The sequence below is a fragment of the Anabrus simplex genome, chromosome 1 (genome assembly GCF_040414725.1).
Source record: "Anabrus simplex isolate iqAnaSimp1 chromosome 1, ASM4041472v1, whole genome shotgun sequence".
In the NCBI taxonomy this organism is placed as follows: domain Eukaryota; kingdom Metazoa; phylum Arthropoda; class Insecta; order Orthoptera; family Tettigoniidae; genus Anabrus; species Anabrus simplex.
This window is the reverse complement of record NC_090265.1, coordinates 1,561,320,563-1,561,340,036: the sequence shown is the minus strand read 5'-3', so window position 1 is coordinate 1,561,340,036 and position 19,474 is coordinate 1,561,320,563. Positions and strand designations below refer to the sequence as shown.

Below are 19,474 nucleotides of genomic sequence, written 5' to 3'. Positions count from 1 at the left end.
AAAGAAATTACGTCTAGAAAGAAAGTGTTATCAAGATATTAACTTCAAAGTTGGTAACGCTGTTCTGGATAAACGAATGAAGAATTACTTAACAGGGTATTGTTTAAAGGCTGAAATTGGACATATAATGAAGATGTGAAATGGACTGCTGTGAAAGGGCCTGATCTTTCATTTATGCATTACTTTTTTAGCTTTAGCAGTGTTGCTTGAACTTTCACGGCTAGATTTGGTTTTTTCTCATTTAAAAAACATTGTATCATCACATTAAGACACTTGTCAATAAAAATATCGACTTATTCCTTACACACATGATTCAATGAATTAAGACTTAAGAGCTGGACAATTTTTCTCTTAACTTAAAGCCTACTAACAGAAAGAAAATATAAATTTAGCAGTGGCGGCTCGTTTGGGAGGCGCTAAGGCGCGCGCCCCCCACGGAGTTCCATTAAATTCGGGAATTTTGATCTTAAATGTTAACAAGGGAAATATTTTACTATAAGATTATTATCAAGGGCACGAGTTGTACTGTACTGCGGCCCGATGCGCTGCTGGCCCTGCGCAGGAGGGCGCTCTCTCATAGAGGACCAAATACTCAGAGTCTAGCTTGACTGGCCTTGAGGGAGCCAATCAGAGGCACAGTAGAAATGTGCTGTTCTAACGCAGATTCCGGCGCGTTTCTGCCGCGGCCTATCGTTGCAGCCAACCTACCCAAAACATTGGTGATTTGATTTCTATTTAACAGGGGTCAGTTTGTGCCATTTCTCTCCTAAAACTAGGAACTATTTTACTGAGGCACTTACCTGAGTTAAATGTGCCGGTATATATTTAAAATAGTTTTGTAATTTTTAGGACTATTAACTAACGAAACGAGTAACGACTGTAACTACTGTCTCCGCGCACTTGACTCATGTTGGCCATACTCACTGGAGAGCGCGATGTTTAGCTTTGTGTTGATGAATGATCTCGTGAGGTGACTGTGACAAGGTGAAATTAGGAGAAAGGTTGTGATTTATATGTAGGCGTGGTGTTATGTTTGCACTTCGTACAGTATGATTACCGTCGAACATATTAAATAACTAACGTTTTCTTCTCTTTCTATCGAGAAGGAAGTCGAACTGAAGGAGTGTGGTAGGCCGACACCAGACTTCTCGTTGAAAAAACCGGAGACCAAGAAAAATGAAAATAGGGCTTTCCAAAGACAAATTAATTATCCTGACGTATATAACAAGAACCCGCGGATATGTGGAAGTAATATCTCAGAAACCTTTTACTGCTTTCCTTGCCCGCTATTCTCCCTTTCTAGGAAAGGAGATAAATTGATCACCACAGCGGTGATATCAATAGTACCATGGACTTTGAAATGCTTGGTATGTCGTGTCTTGTTTAAGTGATCACTACAGTGAAACTATTCGTAAACATAATTCGATCGTGGACAAGAACAGGCAAATAATAATAATAATAATAATAATAATAATAATAATAATAATAATAATAATAATAATAATAATAATAATAATAATAATAATAATAATAATAATAATCATCATCATCATCATCATCAAAATGATTGCATATGCATTGCACCGTATAGTGTTCGAAGTGTGTATCCTGATAACATGGTTTGAAGAACTTGAGATATTTGTGGAATTATGAAACTAAGGCGCCCCCCCCCCCCCACTGCTGCTATCCACGAGCCGCCACTGAAATTTAGCCTCAAAAACATTCAACATTTCCCTATAAGCATTACTTGCCATTACATTAGGATAAAGCAAATTTGCATCCTCATTTTGTTTCAACAAAATATGTACCTACATTCCTTAAGTCAGCCATATTTTCTTCAGTGCTTGGCGATGCATTACGGCATTTCAAATGGAGTAACTTGGAACACAAGCAGCCACACAATATGCACATGCATTTTCCTGAATTAAATCAAAACCCAACAGATCGCACCTACAACAGCACATCAGTATTGAAGGTTAACTGCTGCACTATACAATAAAATAAGCTTATTATATTTTAAACCAGTTAAAATATGGGTCGCGCAGGCCAGAAGTTTAGGAAGTACTATAAAAATCTCGTGTCACTTGACGAATATGTATGCAAACACAATATTTACTTACATTTTCTTGTCACGAGGAAAACGGAAGAAAGGCCGCGGATCTTTCTGCACTTCATAGTTATTGCAGCCAAAACACAGCACATATCTTTCCACTCATGTTCAGAGAAGATATAAAGGAATAACACACGCTACTATTTACTTATGTCAACTTACTGCAAACGCATAAATATCGCCATAAACTTCACAAACAAATACACGTGCTCTTATGACAGAATCATTAACTCCAGGTCCCTCCGCTAGACGGAGCTCTAATCGCTGTCCCTCGATATCTCACAAACTGTCGCGTATTGTCTCTTCTGTATTTGGTATAGGATACACACAAAAGTTAAAATAAGAATAAAACACACGTCTTAGAGCTTGAAATTCAATGGAAGATCACACGAGAATACAGTATTCTGGGAGGATTCTGTAACTTCAAAAAGTACCACAGCAATGACATCTATTAAGAAAGTTACAAACTAAATCAAAGTAGTTCACATTTTATTCTACACAGGTCATTCAATGTCATTCTCTTACATCTCTACATAAATTTCGATTTCGTTTACAACAGCATCCCCTATGTCATTGTGGATCAGTAGATGCCGATATCAGTCATCTCTTTTTTCAATGTCCGTTGTATAACTCCTATCGACGCTGCCTGTACTCAAGCTTAGTACATTTCAATTATCCTCTCCCCACGTCAATTGCATGTCTGGTATACAAGCCCTCTCACACAATAACAATATTAAATCACTTCTTAGATCACTCTAATTTACAACTCTAATCCCTCATTACCAACATAAATTAACATCACCCACTTGTTTCATAATATTTTCCCTCAAGCTCGTATACATACTATATATTCTCATTTGACTCTACGTCCTCCCTACCGCCTGCTTTTAAACCACTCCATATAGCTACCGTATATTGTCATCCGTCCCCCCTCCCCCGATCGCGTGTACACTCTCATTGCCTTCATATCATCACACTGTCACGCCCCTTGTTTTTTTGTTTACGATCTCAATAAAGCTTTCTGCTCTTTAAGTCCCCCATATACGTTGATCAGATATTAATTTCCCTGTATCGAACGTCCCACACCCTCACATGTATTCACCCCTCAGTAGTTCCACAGCCCTCTCCCACTTATCCCTTATATGTCGACCCGGTTTTGTTTGTTTGTTTTGTAGAAGTCGCTGAGATAGATTACTCTAGCGTGAAGATTAGTATACCTTGTGTCTCTGTGATTTTCTTATATCTCCTAGTATTGTATACATAATTTAATCACTCCGACTCGTTGGCTGAATTGTCAGCGTACTGGCCTTCAGTTCAGAGGGTTCCGGGTTCGATTCCCGGCCGGGTCGGGGATTTTAACCTTAATTGGTTAATTCCAATAGCACGGGGGCTGGGTGTATGTGCTGTCTTCATCATCATTTCATCCTCATCACGACGCGCAGGTCACCTACGGGTGTCGAATAGAAAGACCTGCACCTGGCGAGCCGAACTTGTCTTCGGACACTCCCGGCACTAAAAGCCATACGCCATTTCATTTCACTCTTACTTGTCTAGGTACTACGTCTCCTAGTGAACTATTTCAAGACGTGCTTTGAAACCATTTTGTGAGTCAACTGCACCATCTACTTCACTCTTCAAGTACTTATCAATCAGAAAAGAGTGCGAACAGCATTAGTGTCCTACTTTATTGGAATTGTGTGCGAGTGTAGAACTAGTACCGTACAAATATAATCAAGTATTGTGTCTGGGTGACATAACGAGCCCACTTCAAGAACAAGAACAATGTCATTCGACAAGTAGTGCAAAGTAACACCTATAGGTGCTCCTTGGCAGTTATTGGCCATATGTAGACCGACTTTCACTATTCTAGCTGCCTCGAATGCACGGGAAAACGGAAGGAATAAGCGGAAACACTAATCAAATGTCAGCCTAATTTTTCTTAAGCAATCTGTGGTGAAGCCGACGAAGATAGGCAAAAAGTCAAAATGTAGGTCGTTTCTTCTTCGACACGCCTGCCAAGTATCAAGACTGTAGTTGTCTGCTAAGTTGGCAAAATAATTTTACAACTTGTGAAAAAGGACAAAATTTGATATGGATCTAAACGTTCACCTCTTTCTATGGTATAAATAGCCGAGATGCCACAAAATGCCTTAACACAAAAATGTAGGTAACTAAAAGGGTGGTTTGATGGCACAATCCGTATTTCGATACGACGTACCGTTTGGCCACGATAAATTTCCAAATGAAAGTCTGCACTATTAGCGTGCACATCCCCTGGCTCTTATCTTACTGTATATCCCTATTATATAAAGCCAGAAGGCTAACTGACTGACTGACTGACTCACTCACCGACATTAATGTTTACCCACTTCCAGATGAGCTAGAAACTTGAACTTCGGCAATTTGATAGCTATTAGGCTGTAACCCAAGAAAAAATTCCAATAAGTTCAAATTTTTATTTTATCCTCCTTCCCTCGACAAAACGGCGGACGCAAATTTCGGGTGCGCCAGAAAATTGAAATTTGGCAAACTATAGCCGTTACCCTGTAACCGACGGAGAAATTACAGAAAGTTTCAATGTTTAACTTTTTTCCTCCGAAAAATATCGAAATATTGAGGCAATTTTGATCCCGGTGCAGACCTTCGTTTCGACGTATTTATTTATTATTATTTTACAGTTTGATTTACGTAGCACCGACACAGATAGGTCTTATGGCGACGATGGGATAGGATAGGACTGGGAAGGAAGAGGCCGTGGCCTTGATTAAGGTATAGCCCTAGCATTTGCCTGGTGTGAAAATGGGAAACAACGGAAAACCATCTTCAGGGCTGCCGACAGTGGGGTTCGAACCCACTATCTCCCAGATGCAAGCTTACAGCTGCGCGGCCCTAACCGCACGGCCAACTCGCCCGGTCGACGTATTTTGTGCCTATACGGTTATTCCTATCAGGAAATGAATAGCACTTTCCTACCCTACAATGAAGAGATCTACAACCTTGGTCCTGTGTCTCCTTGTCATATCTTGACTCCTTCTACCTTAGATCGAACCTCATTTTCCGATTTTGGGTCAGATTTGTTTCTTTTCCATGTATTATTTCACTGCTTGAAAGACTTATAAGACAGGTAGGGTCACAAAATTCAGCAGGCCCCTTGCCAATCCACTGGTCATACACAAACCAACTTTCATTATTCTTGCCACCATGTAGCTATGGAAAAACAGAAGGGATATGAGGAAACCCTACTCAAATTTCAGCCTTATCAATGTTTTTAAAGCAATATAAAGTGAAGCCAGTGGTGATACGACAAAACGTCAAAGAACCAAAATTACAGATAGTTTTTGTGGTCAATAATCCTGCCAAGTTTCAAAACTGTAGCTATCTGATAAGTTGGCAAAATCATTTCTCAACTTGTGAAAAATGTACAAAATTGGACCTAAATTGAAATATTTACCCCTATCTATGGTATCAATCCAGAGGTGCACATGGCCCTGAGGTTCACTCAGCCTACACCATAAATGAGTACCAGGTTAATTCCTGGGCGCAAAGGCGGCCGGGCGTAGAGCTAACCACTCTACCCCATCACATGCCGAGGTTAACAATGGTGGAAGCCTTTACCTTCCACTCCTCTAAGGACCTTCATGGCCTGTATGGAGGTGACTTTGTCTTTTATCTATGGTATAAATAGCCGAGATACAAGAAAATGTCTCAGGACCAAAAATGTAGGCTACTAAAGGGGCCATCTGATGCCACAATCCGTTTGTCAATATGACCAACCGTTCTGCCACAGTAAATTTCCAAATGAATGTCTGCACTTATAAGTATGCACATCTTCAATGCTTATCTTCTATATTATATATATAAAACTGTATGGCAGACTGACTGACATTTAAGATTGACCACTTCCAGATGAGGTAGGAACTTTAAATTTGTCAATGTGATAGCTATTAGGCTGTAATCTATGGAAAAGTTCAATTTCTTTATTATTTTTAATCCCTTTCCCCTTGACTAAATGGTGGACGATGTGTTGTAGTGTGCCAGAAAATTAAAATTTGGCAGAGTTATATCTCTTGACCTGCAACCGACGGAGAAATTCCAAAAAGTTCCAATATTTAACGTTTTACTTACTTATTCCTCGGTGCTACAGCCCTTGTAGGGCCTTGGCCTCTCTGATGATTGTAGCCCAGTCTTCACGATCTTCTGCACGCCTTCTCCATCCTCTAATTCCCATCTTTCTTAAATCCTCCTCCACATCATCCAGCCATCTTTTCCGGGGTCTTCCTTTCCATCTTCTACCACCTGGATTTCCTTTTTAGATCTTCTTGACAGCCCTATTATCTGGCATTCTCTCCACGTGTCCCAACCACCTTAATCTGTTGCTTTTTATTTTGGTTACGTTACTTGGATGTCCATAGAGTTCTTCCAATTCCTTGTTTTTCCTTATTCTCCACAATTCCCCTTCCTTCACTGGGCCAAAAATCTTTCTCAGTATTTTTCTCTCCCATCTGTTCAACAGTTCTTCATCTACTTTGGTCATTGTCCACGTTTCAGAACCATAAGTTACCACTGGTCGTAATACTGTTGGATAGACTGTCAACTTTAATCTTCTACCAAGGCTGTGTGATCTAAACACTTTCAGTACAGCTAAGTAAGCCCTATTGGCTGTAGCAATCCTCACTTTTATTTCCTCTTTCATGTCATTATATTTTGTCACCAGCACTCCTAAATACTTAAATTTTTCACATCTCTTGTAGTTAATTCCATTTAATTTTATACACTTGTCTTCCCTAAGTATGGTCCTCCTAGATGCAGTCAGGTAATGAGTTTTGGCATTATTCTTTCTTAGGCCCATTTCTCCTCCTTCCTTTTCTAATCTATCCAGTCTTTCAATCTTCTAGAGAGCATATCAACATCAACATCATCAGCATAAGCCAGATTCTGTGTTACACGGTTGAACAGCGTACCGCCTGGATTACTGGCCTCCACCTTTCTCATCACACGCTCCAAAACCACATTGAAGAGCATGGTAGATAACACATTCCCTTGACACAAACCTTGGTTTACTTCAAACTATTTAGTAAGATTTCCTTCTATTTTAGCCATGCATTTAATACCCATTAGGGTCATTTGTACCAGTCTTATCAATTTAGTTGGGAACTTCATGTCTATCATTGTTTGATACAGTTTCCTCCTTTTCACACTATCATAAGCCTGCCAAAATTCCACAAACAGCTGATGCACATCCACATTATATTCATAGCATTTCTCTATTATTTGCCTGCTGGTGAAGATGTTATCTGTTGTTGATCTACCCTGTCAAAAGCCACTTTGGTAGTCTCCTAGTATCTGCTCAACCAGTGGAGTGAGTCTCATAGACAAAACCTTGGCTAAGACCTTATAGAAAACACTAAGCAAAGATATACCTCTATAATTTTCACAATTTGCTTTATCTTTCTTCTTATGAATTGGGCAAATAATCGCTAAGCTCCAATGCTCTGGCATTTGTTCTGTTTCCCAAACTTCCACAATGAGTTGGTGAACAAGTTGCGTCAACTGTTCACCCCCGTATTTAATCATCTCAGCTGAAAAGTTATCACTTCCTGGAGCCTTATTATTCTTCAAGTAAATTGCTGTCCTCACTTCTTTTATAGATGGTACAGGCACTGGTTTTAACTCACCGTCTCTGCAGCCATATTCAACAGTTCACTAAAGTATTCCGCCCATCGGTCAAGAATCCGGTCTCTTCCCCCAATCATGTTTCCTTCTTTATCTCTACAGAATACAGCATGTGGTTGAAAACCTTTCTGTCCTTTATTTTCCCATAGAACTTCCGTACTTCTTGCATAACATATTGTTCCTCCAAATCTGTAATCCATTTCCTGCTAAACATTTTCTTCCTTGCATCATTTCTCTCCTCAATTGCTCTTCTGCAATCATCATCAAACCATCCTTGCCTTTCAGTCTTTACTTCCACTCCTAGTACTTCATTCGCAGTTTCCTGCAATGCATCCCTCAATATAGTCCACTTTCCTTCGATGTTTTCCACTGCCCAGCTTTGTTGTTTAGCCCCCAGTTTCTTCTCCATCCTGGATTCATATAGCTGTGCAGTTTCTTTATCTTTCAAATTTGAGACCATATTTCTCCTTGAAGCTTTCCCTTTCTTAGCAGATCTGTAAGTTACAATACGTTATCTGTATTTTGCCCGTATCAAGTAATGGTCCGAATCACAATCAGCTTCTCTACAACTGTCAACTTGTAGTATCCAATCAATCAATACTGATCTGCATTTAGGGCAGTCGCACAGGTGGCAGATTCCCTATCTGTTGTTTTCCTAGCCTTTTCTCAAATGATTTCAAAGAAATTGGAAATTTATTGAATATCTCCCTTGCTAAGTTATTCCAATCCCTACTACATAGTCTATTTGATTAAGGAGACTCCATTTGGTGAACACCAAGTGGCTTTCCGTATATTCTTTCTCTGAAACCATGTAATCTTCACCACCATCGAGTTTCCCATGGCAAAATCAATTAGCCTCTGTCCATTATCATTTGACTCATCATGCAAACTTTCCTTCCCAACTGTCTCCCTATAGGCTTCTTCTTTACCAACTTTAGCACTGAAGTCTCCAAGTATGATTTTTACATCTTGTCTTGGGATGCATTCTATTTCTTGTTCCAATTGTCCATAGAACATATCTCTCTTCATCCTCAGCCTCTTCTGTAGGTGCATACACACTCAGAAAGGTGATATTGAAAAAATGGGCCTTCATCCTTAGAGTGCATATTCTTTCATTTACAGGTTTAAAATTCAAAACTGCTGACTTATATCTGTCATCCACTAGGAAGCCTGTGCCACCTATTGTACCTCTGGCTCCACCACTATGCAGCACTGTAAATCTACCACTTCTAAAAACACCATTTCCTTTCCATCTGACTTCCTGGGTTGCTGCTATTTCAATATTATATTTCTCCATTTCTTGTTTCAGACTGTTTAGGGCTCCTGCTTTATTCAGGGTTCGTACATTCCAGGTTGCTATATACATAACATATTTCCGTTTGCATCTTCCATTTCCTCAAGTGGGTCGTTTACCATTATCATCAGTCTGGCTATTCTTGTCTATGAGTTTCGTAACAAGTTCTCTTTTTCTGATATAGGGTTGTTAGCCCCATGATCAACCCCCAGCCTGGAGGACCAGGGTATCCCTCTTAGTCTGGCCTATCACCTTTGACCTGTCCGGCTTGGGTGGCCCTACCAGGAGCTTATGCTCCCGCCGGTATAGCTCTCAGGATCACTTAGGCACGCAAGCTCCCACATTGCGACAAGATGAAGATACCAGTGTGGGAGGTTTAACGTTTTACCTCTAACAATTATTGAAAAGTGGATGATAGTGCAGACCATCATTTTGAGGTATTTTGTGGCTAAACCATAAGTCATATCGCCAAATGGACAAGACATTCAGAACCCACCATGAAAGGATCTACAACTTCAGTCCCCTGACTTTTAGACGTATCTTGATCCCTTATTCCTTAGATAGAGGTGCATTTTCAGATTTTCCATCAATTTTGTACATTTCTCATAATTAATGTTACTGTTTTACGCACTTATAAAACCGATAGAATCATGAGTCATATGTGAGCAAAATGCATTATTCTAGCACCATGTAAGGATGGAAAAACGAAAGGAATATGTGGACACTGTACTCCTAAAGTAAAATTCTAAACCATTCTATGGTGCACCTGATCCAGATATGACAAAACACCAAAGAAAGAAAATTTAGAAAGTTTCAACCATGATACACCTACGAAATTTCAAGACTATATCTGCCCATTAGGTTAGGAAAATAATTTCTCATCTTGTGAGAATTGTACATAATTTTCACCAGGTCGAAATGTTTTTCTCTACCTTTGCTATAAATCATGCATATACTGTACAAGAAAATTTCACAGGACCAAACATGTAAAATTATGCAAAAAATGGGCCGTCTGTTGGCGCAATCCGTTTTTTGTAATGACTTACCAGTTCGTCACAGTAATTTTCCAAATGATTACTTCTAATGTAGAGGAATTGGGGTTTTGGGGGCAGAGCCCCCAACGAGCGAAAGCGAGTTTCCATATGAGAACATTATTCCACACAATAACCACTGGATGATATATCAAAGTTGCGCTCATAGTTACTGGGAAGTCGCATAGATTGCTTCACAGAATTGGTCTCCAGAATCTCGTGAGAGTCTCGAGATCTATGACATCAGTCCCGAGAGTCTCAAGCTAGAGCATTGCCCATCACTATCATAAGCCCATTAATATTGATAGCTCCCCATCGAATTCCATTTTGCTTGCCAGGTTGTTTCCAAGGAGTCCCCTGCCTCTCAAATTGAAGTGGGACTCTGTTACTCCCATAGGTCCAAGGTTTGCTTAAAAAAAAGAATGAAAACCATCAGGTACCACCAACCTCTTGGGAACAGAAGGATAATGATTAACAGACTGTTCCAGTGATGTTGGAATACTCATAGTACTTGCACCACACATTTAAACAAGTTATCATTTCGACTTTCATGGCCCGTGTAACTATTCATGATGTAATATTCTGGGATTATGCCATGTAATAAACTACATAAACACACTCAACGTGCGTTCTGAAAGGTATCTTGCCTTTCTTCATCAGGAGAAAACAGATAAACATTTCGAAATGCATGTTGAGTGTGTTTATATAGTTTATTACACAACATAATCCCAAAATATTACATCATGAACATTCAAACAAGTTTCCCATGGCTTCAAATATAGGCCTACTCCTGATGAAAGTGGAGTAATATTGTTGATAGTTCTGGAAGAAACTACATTCAGGATTGCCACTGAAATTTCCCCTTGGCTTTCAACTGAACCACGAGTTTTGGTTTCCAGTATATGAATATCTCTTCATTAAAATATAATTTTCCTGTCATTTATTACAGTACTCCTTTTAAAGTATAGTATGAATTTCAACTTTTTACAGATAGTTCAGTTTTTATGTTCTGCAGCTGCCATCCATTGTCTTTATGCTCACAAAAGATGCAAGAAATATGTAGATTTCAATAAATAAGGTAACAAAATGTGTCATACGTGTATTATTCCCTATATCATTCCAGTTTCTACCAAACCAGAGCTTTCTCAACAGCCATGATCTAATTTATAAATCCAGAGGTCACTTTAACACTTGGAAAAGTCATAGACAACTTCCTAAGTTGTTATGAACAGATGCCTAATAGGTGCACAATGTCACACTCGGCCAATTGCAAACATGAGTTGCCGTGGCACAATCATTGGAAAGCACTGGACCGTCCTGTCCTGGCCTAGCACTTAACTGATATCCCGAGTGTGGAAGTAATTGAGTAAAAGTAATCCAATTACCTGTAACCAACACCTATTTTTAGAATTTTTTTCTTGTAATCGTTACACTTCACAAAATGTAATCTTACATGTAATTTACTTCTTGAAATAAAATTGTAATCATTACATTCTAGTAATCAATATACATTGCATCAAGAGTTTGGCAACTTTGGAGCCTCAGCACTCACAAGACATCACGCTAAAGGTTTGTCTTCCTTCTTGCAGTGTAAAAGTCTCATTTCAATCAAGCTCTTAAAAATGACTAAAATTAACTGTAATACGGTAGTACTATTGTAATATTACAAATTAAGTCAGCAGGAGGCACACTCTATTCACTCACAGCTTCCTATGTGAGATATATATAATAGTCGCGTACAACAACTTCCTGAGTTTGTACGTGGTCGATAATGGAACTGGAATAAACATGTGATGGTGAAGGGGTTAAGGAATTTTGACTTCTCTTCTTAAATAAGTACTTTGAATATTGGCCCACAAAATAATGAGAATATCAGTGTGAAATGCAAACTTTGTTTGGGAGCAATCATTTTCAAAGTTTCATGTCTAGTCTCACATAGTGATGATGTTAGTTAATGTCTTATGAAAAAGAAACACAAAATGAAGTGCAATAACATCCTTTTTGCTTGAAAACTTCGGTGTCATTCTAGGTGCCTGGTTGGAAAAAATTGTCAGTGGATTGCCTAAAGACCTACATTCTGTGAAATTATAATGGTAATTTTACTGATTACTTGTTGAAAAAATTTGTAATTGAAATTAAGTAAAATATTTCTCAGGTAACAGTAATTCAGCCCAATTACTTTTATTTTATACTTTCCTATACCTGCTGATATCCATCTATTAGGCTATTGAAGAAGTATGTAGGTGGATGTTGATGATGAAGTTCAGTAAGCTGTCATATCCTGATGGCAGGTACTTGCCCCTGATTTCTTCTGAGCAGAGAGAAATGCCTTCACATAGCATTTAAACAAACTTCTAGACAAATACGAGTAAAAGTGTTGAGACAGATGCCTTGAGGAAGCATTTAATCTAATGCCTGGACAAGTACGAAGTTCATGATATATACATGTAGGAATTATGTAAATTTGCTAATGAGAGGTTTTATTACTTTATTTGCTGAATCTCTCTCATACATACAGTATTAAGCTAATAAATAGTATACAGATCTGATGGTTTGTCTTCCTTCTTGCAGTGTAAAAGTCTCATTTCAATCAAGCTCTTATAAATGACTAAAATTAATTGTAATACGGTAGTACTATTGTAATATTACAAATTAAGTCAGCAGGAGGCCTTCTTTCTTCTGTGCTCCTCAATAAACTGAAAGAAAAGGAGAATTACTGGGACAACCTGATATGGTACCTATACAGAGTATTAAAAGAGATATTTTTTTAATAATTCACAGACTCAGATGCAATTTAGGTAATTTTAACTTCTGAAATTTCAAGTAGCTTTTATATAGAAAATTCTTTGTCTAACAATACAAGCAGAATATTGTCAAAGCTTATCCCTGTATTCCGACAATTCAAAAATATATCATTTATATATGAAATTCTATCTATACATTGATACATATGCAATTTTCAAAACTGATGTCCTGTTCTAGTGACTTAAATCTCATGAACAACTGTAGGTCCTGCAGCTTATGATCTAAATACACTGACTGACAGAGCAAATGCAACACCAAGAAGGAGTGGTTAGAACTTTATGCCAATTGCAGGGTAGACTGACGTCACTGAGGTATGCTCATGGTGTGAAATGTGCCGCTGTGCTGCGCACGTAGCGAACGATAAATGGGACACGGCGTTGGCGAATGGCCCACTTCGTACCGTGATTTCTCAGCCGACAGTCATTGTAGAACGTGTTGTCGTGTGCCACAGGACACGTGTATAGCTAAGAACGCCAGGCCGCCGTCAACGGAGGCATTTCCAGCAGACAGACGACTTTACGAGGGGTATGGTGATCGGGTTGAGAAGGGCAGGTTGGTCGCTTCGTCAAATCGCAGCCGATACCCATAGGGATGTGTCCACGGTGCAGCGCCTGTGGCGAAGATGGTTGGCGCAGGGACATGTGGCACGTGCGAGGGGTCCAGGCGCAGCCCGAGTGACGTCAGCACGCGAGGATCAGCGCATCCGCCGCCACGCGGTGGCAGCTCCGCACGCCACGTCAACCGCCATTCTTCAGCATGTGCAAGACACCCTGGCTGTTCCAATATCGACCAGAACAATTTCCCGTCGATTGGTTGAAGGAGGCCTGCACTCCCGGCGTCCGCTCAGAAGACTACCATTGACTCCACAGCATAGACATGCACGCCTGGCATGGTGCCGGGCTAGAGCGACTTGGATGAGGGAATGGCGGAACGTCGTGTTCTCCGATGAGTCACGCTTCTGTTCTGTCAGTGATAGTCACCGCAGACGAGTGTGGCGTCGGCGTGGAGAAAGGTCAAATCCGGCAGTAACTGTGGAGCGCCCTACCGCTAGACAACGCGGCATCATGGTTTGGGGCGCTATTGCGTATGATTCCACGTCACCTCTAGTGCGTATTCAAGGCACGTTAAATGCCCACCGCTACGTGCAGCATGTGCTGCAGCCGGTGGCACTCCCGTACCTTCAGGGGCTGCCCAATGCTCTGTTTCAGCAGGATAATGCCCGCCCACACACTGCTCGCATCTCCCAACAGGCTCTACGAGGTGTACAGATGCTTCCGTGGCCAGCGTACTCTCCGGATCTCTCACCAATCGAACACGTGTGGGATCTCATTGGACGCCGTTTGCAAACTCTGCCCCAGCCTTGTACGGACGACCAACTGTGGCAAATGGTTGACAGAGAATGGAGAACCATCCCTCAGGACACCATCCGCACTCTTATTGACTCTGTACCTCGACGTGTTTCTGCGTGCATCGCCGCTCGCGGTGGTCCTACATCCTACTGAGTCGATGCCGTGCGCATTGTGTAACCTGCATATCGGTTTGAAATAAACATCAATTATTCGTCCGTGCCGTCTCTGTTTTTTCCCCAACTTTCATCCCTTTCGAACCACTCCTTCTTGGTGTTGCATTTGCTCTATCAGTCAGTGTATGTATACTCACAAAATTGCAAGCCTGATCACTGCTTTTGGTTTTTAACATAATTGCCTAAAATGTATCTAAAAGTGTCCAAGAAAGAAATTTCAATTCTAGCAGTATATTCAAACAAAATCTCGTCCCATCCAAATAACTTCCCAAATAACTTTCCAAGAGGAAGTTATATGAATGATTATGATAATTCTTTATTTATCCAGATAGAGTCAGGTTGAGGCTAATATGATTCCTCTCCATTTCATTCTTTTCACCATGTTACAGACCAGGTTCCACTGTTCTATGTTGTTCATACCTGGGTCTATTCATTGTAATATGGGTTTTCCTCAGCTCTCTTTCATTTTATTTTTAACACTATAATTAGTTTCAGCATTTGTCTGGCTCATTGGCTGAATGGTCAGTGTTGAGGTCTTCAGTTCAGAGGGTCCTGAGTTCGATTCCCAGCTGGGTTAGGGATTTTAATTGTATCTAATTAATTCTTCTGGCCCGGGGCCTGGTTGTTTGTGTTTGTCCCAACACTTTCCTCTTCATATTCAGACAACACACTACACTACCAAACACCACAGAAACATCCCTCCATATAGGGTTGGCATCAGGAAGGGCATCCGGCCTTGGAACAAGGCCAAATCCACATGTGCGACACGGTTCACACCCATGATATACAAGTAATAATAATAATAACGTAAATGTTTCCACCTTTTCAATACAATATATTCACAAAATTACAAAATTATACGGTACTAGTTTCGACCCATCTAGGGGTCATCATCAGCCGTATTGGAGCAAAGATCATTTGTGGTGAAATCCTAAGACAATATTATTTTAAAGAATAACAAGTGAAATGAGATGTTATGGTAATAGTTAATAATACAAGGAATATACATACTAAGAGGTTTTTAACAAAGAATAAAGTATAAATGGGGTGTTGTAAAAATTATAATCATGGAAATCAGTAAGTTCTTGTATTGAAATGAAATATGGCTTAGGAAGAGGGCTTAAGGTGGGGCTGAAGGGTGCGGGAGAAAGTGTAATTGTCTTGGAAAAGTACCTTTGATTAAATTTAGGATTGAGTTTAGGTTGGCTGCATTATTGTTTCTGAGGAAAGTGATAAATAGATCGAAGAGTATGTTGGGTTTCTCTGAGATATCATTGAGATTGTGACTGGCATTAAAGTATTGGTCTAGGTGTATGTAGTAATTTTCCATTATGTTCAGTAAAGGGCCCTTGTTTGCTAATACGAGGATGTCCATGTCTTGTTCAATATTGGTGAAATTATGGTTATAATCTTGCATGTGTTGGCCGATGGCTGAAAACTTGTTGTATTTTATTGCGTTAGTGTGCTCGTGGTATCTGATAATGAAGTTTCTCCCGGTTTGCCCGATGTAGGTTTTTTTTACAGGTGGTACATTTGATCCTATAAACTCCTGATTTTAAAAAACTGCTGGTCTTGTTGATGTGTGAAGTATTGTATAAAACATTCATGTTCTTATTGTTGGTTTTGAAGGCTATTTTAACGCCTTGTTTCTTAAAGATGTTGGTTAACTTGTAGATATCATTGTTGAACGTGAAGGTGGAAAATGTTAGAGGTTTGGTTATTTCTTTTTTGAGGGTAGTTTTTGGGCGATGTTTGTGTTTATTGATTATCCTTTCTATAAAATGATTGCTGAAGCCGTTGAATTTTGCGATTCCGCGGATTGTGTTGAGTTCGTTTTTTAGATCTTTATTGGACATAGGTATGCTGAAGGCTCGGTGAACTAGGCTGTTGTATGTGGCTCGTTTTTGGGACTGGGGGTGCACTGAATCTTGGCGAATGGTGGAGGCTGTTTGAGTGGGTTTTCTGAAAATTTTATAACTGAAAGAATCTGAGTTTCTAGTGATGGTTAAATCTAGAAAGTTGATTTTTTGATTTGATTCGGATTCTAGTGTGAATTTGATATGAGGATCAATATTGTTGAGTCTTAAGAGGGTGGTGGGTGCGTTAATTGATTTCTCATTCATGATTACAAAGACATCGTCGACATATCTGGCCCAAAAGAGAATGTTTTCGAATTCGTTGTCAATTTTGGTGTATTCGAGGAAGTCCAGGTATATTTCTGCTAAGATACCTGAGGCCGGTGACCCCATTGCCAAACCATTTTGTTGATATATGACATTGTCAAAAGTGAAGAAGTTATTGTCGAGGATAAGTTTTAATATTGTGATAAAGTCTTGTATCTCTAGTTTGCTTAAGTGGCTGTTTTTGTTTAAATTGTTTATAATTATCGGAATTAATTTTGATACTTGTATGCTTGGGTACATGTTTACAATATCGAAAGAGTGGATGGAGTGATCCAGTTGCAAATTGAACTTGTTTAGTTTTTCTACTAGCACAGATGTGTTTTTAATAGACTTTTTGGATAAGAATTGATAATTTTTTCTTAAGAAACATTGGATGAATTGTGATATTCTGTATAAGGGGCTCGGTCTATAGTTGATAATTGGCCGGATGGGAATTCCGGTTTTGTGAATTTTGGGAAGAGCTTTAGCAGTGGGGAGTCCTGGGTTCATATGTATGAGTTTGGATTTTTCCTGTTCGGTAAATAAAAATGAAGTGTTTTTAAGAGTTTGTTTAAGTAGTTTTTGAATTTTTTGGGTGGGGTCTTTTTTGATTATGGAAAATGAGCTGTCTGTGAAAAAGTTTTTTGTTTTTTCAATATATACTTTTTTATCCATGATAACTGTTGCATTGTCTTTGTCAGCTTTGGTTACGATGAGTTCGTTGTCTTTAATTTTCTTCTTGAGGGCGTATATGTGCTTTTGTTCAGCAATTTTTTCTTTATTATTGAGGTTATTTGCGGGGTTGGTTAAATTGTGGAGGATATCAGTCAGTTTCCTTTTAACATCGGTTCTAACCTCATTTTGCGTGTCTTCCGGCATTTTGCTGATGGCTAGCTCTGATTCTGTGATCATAGTAGCGGCTATGTTGAGGCTATTACCATAACATTACCATAACATCTCATTTCACTTGTTATTCTTTAAAATAATATTGTCTTAGGATTTCGCCACAAATGATCTTTGCTCCAATACGGCTGATGATGACCCCTAGATGGGTCGAAACTAGTACCGTATAATTTTGTAATCTTGTGAATATATTGTATTGAAAAGGTGGAAACATTTAAGTTATTATTATTATTACTTATATATTGTTCAATACGGACCAAAAACATGAAATTCATAACCATCAAATGTACCACCTGTAAAAAAACCTACATCGGGCAAACCGGGAGAAACTTCATTATCAGATACCACGAGCACACTAACGCAATAAAATACAACAAGTTTTCAGCCATCGGCCAACACATGCAAGATTATAACCATAATTTCACCAATATTGAACAAGACATGGACATCCTCGTATTAGCAAACAAGGGCCCTTTACTGAACATAATGGAAAATTACTACATACACCTAGACCAATACTTTAATGCCAGTCACAATCTCAATGATATCTCAGAGAAACCCAACATACTCTTCGATCTATTTATCACTTTCCTCAGAAACAATAATGCAGCCAACCTAAACTCAATCCTAAATTTAATCAAAGGTACTTTTCCAAGACAATTACACTTTCTCCCGCACCCTTCAGCCCCACCTTAAGCCCTCTTCCTAAGCCATATTTCATTTCAATACAAGAACTTACTGATTTCCATGATTATAATTTTTACAACACCCCATTTATACTTTATTCTTTGTTAAAAACCTCTTAGTATGTATATTCCTTGTATTATTAACTATTACCATAACATCTCATTTCACTTGTTATTCTTTAAAATAATATTGTCTTAGGATTTCACCACAAATGATATTTGCTCCAATACGGCTGATGATGACCCCTAGATGGGTCGAAACTAGTACCGTATAATTTTGTAATTTTGTGAATATATTGTATTGAAAAGGTGGAAACATTTACGTTATTATTATTATTACTTGTATATTATTCTCAGTTCAATACGGACCAAAAACATGAAATTCATAACCATCAATCACACCCATGACCCTGCAGATGTGAGAAAAGCGGTAGAAGAAGAAGAATTAGTTTCAGCTATACTTCTTTAATATGTCTAATCCATCACACTAAAGCTTAGAAATTAGTTTAGAGTATAGCTTCTCCAAAAAGGTTTGATATTCTGAGATGATAAACTAAAAACTCGGCCATCCTTAGGATTCAAACCCGAATTCTCCACTCTTCCGACTGGTGGTTCAGCCAGTTCCCTAGGACAATCAATTTAGGAGACAGATATACTTCACTCTTTGATGTTATATTGCCTGCCTTTGGAGATATCTGCTAGGTAACAACTGATTATTATAAAACCATGCTGTCTCTACGGCAGCTGCAGTTAAAATTGCACCACAAAAAAAAAAAAAAAAAAAAAAATAATCCAAAAAAAAAAAAATCAGAATATCAAGGATGCAGTGCAATAATAAAGTTACAAACTGTTGTATCACAGAGACACACAGCCTGGAATTGTAAACTTTTACAAACTCTAATGTTCTACTTCCAATATCTAACATAAATAAACAGTAATAATGAAAAGGTTACAATTTGTGTGTGGAGATTTTAAAATCATTTTTGTTTTAAAGGTTGTTCCTTCTTCAATCTGCCTTAGTACCATGTACTGGTATGGTCGCCTCTGGCATTGTTCAGGTCTCTGACATGCTGTGGGATGCTTGCGATCAGGACATTAACTTCATCTTGAGGAAGAAGGTCCCATTCCATCTGGGCAACTCTAAGGAGGTCTGGGAGTGCCTGTGGATGATCAAAATCAGCTGTTTTTTTTTAAACCTTTCCCATGCATGCTCAATGCAGTTCATGTCCAGTGAATTAGCTGACCAATTCATATGGTTGATACCTGCCTCTCTCATGAAGTTCCTCAC

The 19,474-nt window shown here is 39.1% G+C and overlaps 1 protein-coding gene across 1 annotated transcript in view; it reads right to left on the bottom strand.

Moving 5' to 3' along the window:
- Nucleotides 1-12,591: 12,591 nt before the first annotated feature.
- LOC136862355 (uncharacterized protein C19orf44) overlaps nucleotides 12,592-19,474 on the bottom strand; it is a 30,949-nt gene continuing 24,066 nt past the window's right edge. Inside the window, exon 3 of the mRNA XM_067138877.2 lies at nucleotides 12,592-12,804. Coding sequence (XP_066994978.2) covers nucleotides 12,766-12,804 — 39 coding nt within the window. The 3' untranslated portion in view covers nucleotides 12,592-12,765. The remainder of the gene's footprint in view (nucleotides 12,805-19,474) is intronic.